The sequence below is a fragment of the Sturnira hondurensis genome, unplaced genomic scaffold (assembly GCF_014824575.4).
Source record: "Sturnira hondurensis isolate 20B ecotype Veracruz unplaced genomic scaffold, ASM1482457v3 Scaffold0017098, whole genome shotgun sequence".
Taxonomy (NCBI): Eukaryota; Metazoa; Chordata; class Mammalia; order Chiroptera; family Phyllostomidae; genus Sturnira; species Sturnira hondurensis.
This window is the reverse complement of record NW_028089729.1, coordinates 2,007-8,471: the sequence shown is the minus strand read 5'-3', so window position 1 is coordinate 8,471 and position 6,465 is coordinate 2,007. Positions and strand designations below refer to the sequence as shown.

At 37.2% G+C, this 6,465-nt stretch overlaps 1 protein-coding gene across 1 annotated transcript; it reads right to left on the bottom strand.

Moving 5' to 3' along the window:
• Nucleotides 1-3,294: 3,294 nt before the first annotated feature.
• On the bottom strand, nucleotides 3,295-6,038 carry LOC119001760 (zinc finger protein 883-like; the record flags this gene model as incomplete). The annotated part of the gene is made up of 2 exons (XM_037067270.1): nucleotides 3,295-5,148; nucleotides 5,965-6,038. Coding segments are annotated over 2 exons (1,928 nt in total), but the record flags the coding sequence as incomplete, so codon positions are not given.
• Nucleotides 6,039-6,465: the final 427 nt, after the last annotated feature.

Sequence of the window (6,465 nt, the reverse complement as noted above, 5' to 3'; positions counted from 1 at the left end):
ATGTTCGTTTTTGTGATTAAAAGCTGGTGATGTTGGACACCTGTATTTCAGGTCCAATGATCCATCAAATTCTAATGAAGTTGCACAAAATGATTTATTGGGCATTAAAAAAAGCACCCCCTCCAACAGGGTAGCCCCTAAATGTCTAAAATTTGATGAGTAAGAATCCATCCTCTACCTTGGACTGGAATATGTATTAATTAGAATTAGACAGGCAGAGGAGCAGGAGAAGCTGGATAGCTACTACAAATTAAGTGCATAGAAACAATTACCAAGGAGTCAGAGTCCATATTACATAGAGAAACATTCTAGACAGAAAGATGGGTAAGTTACACATCACAAAGGCCTTATAATAAATTTCCTATAACCTCTGCTAAGTCTAGCATATCCTTCTGCTCCGTGCCAAATTCTAAGAACTTTAATAAACAATAAGACATTTAAACTCTGTACATACATCTATTTCTAATTGTCTGATTAATGGCTCTCCTGGTCAAAACAACCTTTGTTTCACATAACTGAATCTATTGAAATTCTTGTACTTTTCCTGATTACTTCTGTATTGTTTTTTTTCTCCTTAACTGATCACGCCATGCGCCAGATCCTTTAATGTTATGTAACAATCTGTACAAAAATAAAGCCTAAATCAAACTCTGAGAGTTCAGGCAGACCCTCAGAGGCTAGCTGTTCTCTGGCATCCAATCGGCTGTCTGACTCTTCATTCATCACCTGTGCCGTGCATACTTCAGGAACCTGAGACCTGCCGAGGCTGGACCACAGCAGTTCAGGATAATATATAAGCTCAAATGTTAATCAGAACTGTGAAATTATACTTGTGTTCACTTTTTAAAATTAACATTTGTGAAGCAGGGAACCCTGGTACTGGATAGTGAGCAGTAGTTATGCAAAGGACCACAAGACAAAGCGAAACAAAAGACTTCATTCCCCACAGAGCCTGGGAGATTTGCACAGTAGGCCTGCAGGAGCTGAACCTGAGGATGAACTAGGAAGCTGGGAGATTTTAGGAGACCCCAGCACACGGGATTTCATTAGGGTTCATGTGCAGAGGACTTTGGTTTTCTCAAGCTAAGTTTAGATTGTTCAAAATAAACCAAAAAAAAAAAAAACAACCCTCCACAAGATCTTGGTAAAATGTGCAGAGATCTTACCTAATGGCCATGTGTGGTGGAAGGCCTGAGGTGGAAGAGGACCTGATGCACACAGCTGGTGCCACTAATCAGGCGAAGAAGGGACATTTAACTGTGACTCTGTGAGATGTTGTCCACTTAGTGAAATTTCTGAAGGTACTGGCAGTTGAAGGCTCCGAGTTACAGAAAATAAATGCCACCACAGCGATATCATAAACTTGCTTGGCCGAACTCTTAGAAAACATATATCATCTATTGTTATTACAAGAACGTTCCACTGGACACAATAAAATCTATCTATAATGGGGACTTTTCACGTTCTCTTTTTCTAAGGCCACCAAGGCAAGAAACTGCAAATACCACATTGTTATCTACAAACTTGGGTAATGTTAAAAAGGTAAACACGCTCCAGTATATTCACCTTTATTAATAAAAATATAAATTAACACATCATTTAAATAAAGAATCACAATACAATTGTGTTCCTGTTTATCAACACAATTATTGCAAATACTTGGGAAGTGTTACTCTTCTTGTACATAGGATCCCATGGAGCAGTTTTCTTTGGGTTTCTAACTGGAGGCTGTTGAGCAAATATGGATGATCTGTCCATATTCCCTCGCATATCACTGATGGCTTTTATACTCCAAACAAATCATCTGACATTCAAATATGACTACCATAAATATACATCAGAATTTCAATAAATTGACATTTTCTTTCAAGGGAGGTTTACAAAATTACTTAAAATATACAATATTCCTGAGTCTTACTATAATGCAAAATAGCATGCCTTTCTTCATGACATAAACAAACTCCTTAGCAACCTAAATCAGCAACTTCATTTAGATTTTATAATCCATTGTGTATTATAGTGTCCTCAGTCTTATATACACATGTAATTATGAGTGAAGCTCACCTAATATATGAGTGCACAGGTTGTTAATGAACCGATATCACCACACTGGTTTCACACACACCAGGAATAAAAACACAGTAGCATCAACTGATAAGAGACTGGAATCATTTTCATATTTCCTCCCCCAAATATTTTAAATGCTGTCAATAAATGATGGTTAAAATTCTGAGTAAGTATACATATCTACACACCGTCCCCTTGACATTTTGAAGCACACTGGAAAGTACTGATTGATGTTTTTAAACTTTGGGTGATTGTCCATAGTAAGTATTCTGATTTACAGCAATCCCTGAAACCTATCATCATGTGAATTATAAGGTTCTGAGACTCTTTTCCCATTACATACTTTCCTGAATTTTTACACCTTTCAAGGCACTCTCACCTATAAATTCTTTGGGGTTATGGGAACTGTGTAATTTCACAAAAGTCATTCATTCTTTATGAATGTGGATATCCACCCCAGTGTGCATTTCCCTGATATATAATGAGGCTGCAGGTCCACCTATACCATTTTCTACAAGTTCCCTTCTAATCATTTTTTATACTGAGAATTCTTATATGCCTCATAAATAACGGATGTTGAAAGAGAGTGCTTTAAATGTTCGGTATGTTTTGAATGTACATTAACATTTTAATGCAGAAACACACTTTCTACATTTCTAGTTTTTCTCCAGATGGATGTCTCTCATATTGGGTAAGGCAGCTCTGATGATTAAAACACTTGTTACATATACTACTTTTGCACAGTTTCTTCTCCAGTACGCATGACCTGATGTCAAAACGTTTTGTCACCTAATCCAAATTTAAAGCTTTGTTTCCAGTATAAATTCTCTGAATCTTAGCATGGGTTGGAAGTGGCTAAAAGCTTTATCCCATCATGTACATTTAAATGGGTTCAATGCAGTACAAAGATACTTTATGATGAATGAGCATTGAGGACTGGTTAAAGCCTATACCACATAAGGTGCATATAAAACGCATTCATGTGCTACGAATTATTTGTTGTTGCATAAGGTTTGAGGGCTGTAAAGACGTTTCACCAGGTGCTCAAAACGTACAAGGTGACTCTGATATATGAAATTTTGAAGCCTAAAAAGGTTATAGAACAGGTTAAAGGCTTTACCACATATTTCACATATATAAGGCTTCTCTCCAATATGAATTTTCCGATGCTGAGTAAGGGTTGAGGTCAAGCTAAAGACTGTCACATTGAGTACATTCACTAGGTTTCTATTCAGTGTGAATTTTCAGATGTCCAGTGAGGTGCGAAATCTCGCTGAAGGCTGCCCCACACTGTGTACATTCATAAGGCTTCTCTCCAGTATGAATTTTCTGATGTTTAGTAAGGTTTGAAGTTTGCGTAAAGGCTTTGCCACATTGTGCACATGCATAAGGCTTCTCTCCAGTATGAATTTTCTGATGTTGAGTACGGTTTGAAAGTTTCCTAAAGGCTTTTCCACATTGTGCACATGCATAAGGCTTCTCTCCAGTATGAATTCTGTGATGTTCAGTAAGTCCTGATCTCTCCCTAAAGCTTTTGCCACATTGATTACATTCATAAGGCTTCTCTCCAGTATGAATTCTCTGATGTTTAGTAAGTGTTGATTTATCCCTAAAGCTTTTGCCACATTGATTACATTCATAAGGCTTCTCTCCAGTATGAATTCTCTGATGTTGAGTAAGTGCTGATCTCTCCCTAAAGCTATTGCCACATTGATTACATTCATAAGGCTTCTCTCCAGTATGAATTCTCTGATGGTGAGTAAGTGTTGACTGATGCCCAAAAGCTTTGCCACATTGTGTACATTCATAAGGCTTCTCTCCAGTATGAATTCTCTGATGTTGAGTAAGTGTTGACTGACACCTAAAGGCTTTGCCACATTGAGTACATTCATAAGCCTTTTCTCCAGTATGAATTTTCTGATGTTGAGTAAGGTTTGAAGCTTGACTAAAGGCTTTGCCACATTGTGCACATGCATAAGGCTTCTCTGCAGTATGAATTTTCTGATGTTGAGTAAGGTTTGAAGTTTGCCTAAAGGCTTTGCCACATTCTGTACATTCATAAGGCTTCTCTCCAGTATGAATTTTCTGATGTTGAGTAAGTGTTGACTGATGCCTAAATGCTTTGCGACATTGAGGACATTCATAAGGCTTTTCACCAGTATGAACTCTCTGATGGCACCTAAGGGTTGAGGACTGTGCAAATGCTTTGCCACATTGTATACATTCATAAGGCTTCCTTCCAGTATGAATTGTCTGATGTCTTGTAAGGTTTGAGGACCACCTAAAGGCTTTGCCACATTGTCTGCATTCATAAGGCTTTTCTTCAGTATGAATTTTCTGAGCTTGTGTAAAGTTTGAAGACCTCCTAAATGCTTTCCAACATTTTCCACACATAGGAGAGTTTGTACCTGTATGAATTCTGTGATGCTCATGAATATTATAGGCCTTTCTAAACGCATTGCCACATTCACTACAGTTGAAATATTTCTCTCCTCTATGAATTTTCTGATTATCATTAACATGTGAGGACTGACTAAATGTTTTGGCCCATTCTCTACAGTTATCAGGGTTGTGTCCTGTGGGAAGTGTGTGATAATTAGAAAGGGTGGATGTAATCCAAAATACCTTGCCACATTCTTTACAAAATTCCGGCTTCTGTCCATTAGAAATTATTTTATGTAGAGTTCCACCTGAAAACGAGTGACCTGTTTCACCACAGTCTTCACATTTATGTTCTTTGGTGGGACATCTTTTGTTAAGTGTATTTAGATTTGATATTTGATTGAAGAATTTCCTACATGGTAAATATTTGCACACTTTCTCCCTGATTGTAATATTCATTTCTTCAGTGCTATTTGAAGATTGCTTTAAGCATTGGAGATCTTTACTTTGCTTGTTTGTCTTCTCCTCAATAGGAAAAACTTGATGAGTATTGTCATTTGACATTTGGTCAAAGACTTTTCCAACTTCATAGTGGCTGTCTGCAAGCTGACTCTTTTGCTGGACATTATGATTTGACTCGTGGGTAAAATTCTTGCAATGTTCACTGCATTCACTACTTCTGTCCTCATCACACAGACTCTGGGAAACATTGAACACAGAAAGGTTTTTAGTGTCATCTATAATTCATTAAAAATGAGCACTTATTCCTAAATAATCATTCTCTGGTCCATAGAAAATCACATTGGTTGTATTAAAAATCACACTCCAGTTCAAAAAAATATTATACAGTGGGATAAAAAAACATTTATTCTACAAAAATGCAATATTTCCAGAAGAAAGGGAATGTCAAGCTGATCACATTTAAGCTTCCTAATTCCATTCTAAATGACTACATTGTACAAATTATTGACTGAAAAATATTCCCACTCCACACTTTAAACAATTCAAGTGATTTCCCACACCGCTAATTATTAGATACTCTATAATTTCCAGACTGTTTTAGAACAGGAGTGTCAGACTAATTTTCACCATGGGCCACATCAGCTTAACAGTTGCCTTCAGTGGGCTGCATATAGGACTATGTAAATATTACTACTCCTTATCTAAGGGCAAGGAGTTTGGCACTGCCTCCAGGTAGGAACAAGGTTCTGGGTTAGAGAAAAGAAGTTTGAAGGCCAGATTCAGCCTGGAGGTCTTGTGTTTACCACCTGTACTTTTGAAGAATACATACAATTAGAATATTATTTCCAGTCTTTCTATCTGGAAATACAGTGGTCTGTAAAGGTAAATGATTTAAGGTGAAAACTTCCCCAAATTTGTAATGTTTCTGACATCTTTAGATAACAACGATTTTTCATGAATAATTTTTAAAGTTAGTCTTCTCCATTCAAACATGCACTCTTTCTTCACATAAAGTTTCTTATCACTATCAAAGGCTCACTTCTCATATCTTACCAGTGTTTCTTCAAAAAATACATCTTCTATTCCTGACCTTTCCAAGAAGTATTGGTTCTCTGTAGATGACACAGCTGATAGACACAAAAGAAAGGTTCACAGCTATGACACACAGGTGAATGTGCATTGACCTTACAAGGAATTTTTAAACAGATCACATTGTTGAGTGCTTCAAAAACTTAAATATTTGCAGGAGGATGAAGAGTGGTACAATGACAAAAAGTCACAATAAAGGGGAACAATGGATGTTTACTCCCATAAACCACTGTTCCCATCTCCCGTGGCACACGATGGAAATAGGGTAAATAAACTCCACATTCCCATCTTTTTCTACACAGATAGCGGGTCTGATGTATTCAGTGATCTCACTGTTTTCATGCATCTTCAAAATACATGTTTCTGTTTTGCCGGGCACACAATGCTCAGGCCATACCTCAACATGGTAAACACATTACAGTGCACAGTAAAAAAAATGCAATAGTTGAAATAACACAGACCAGT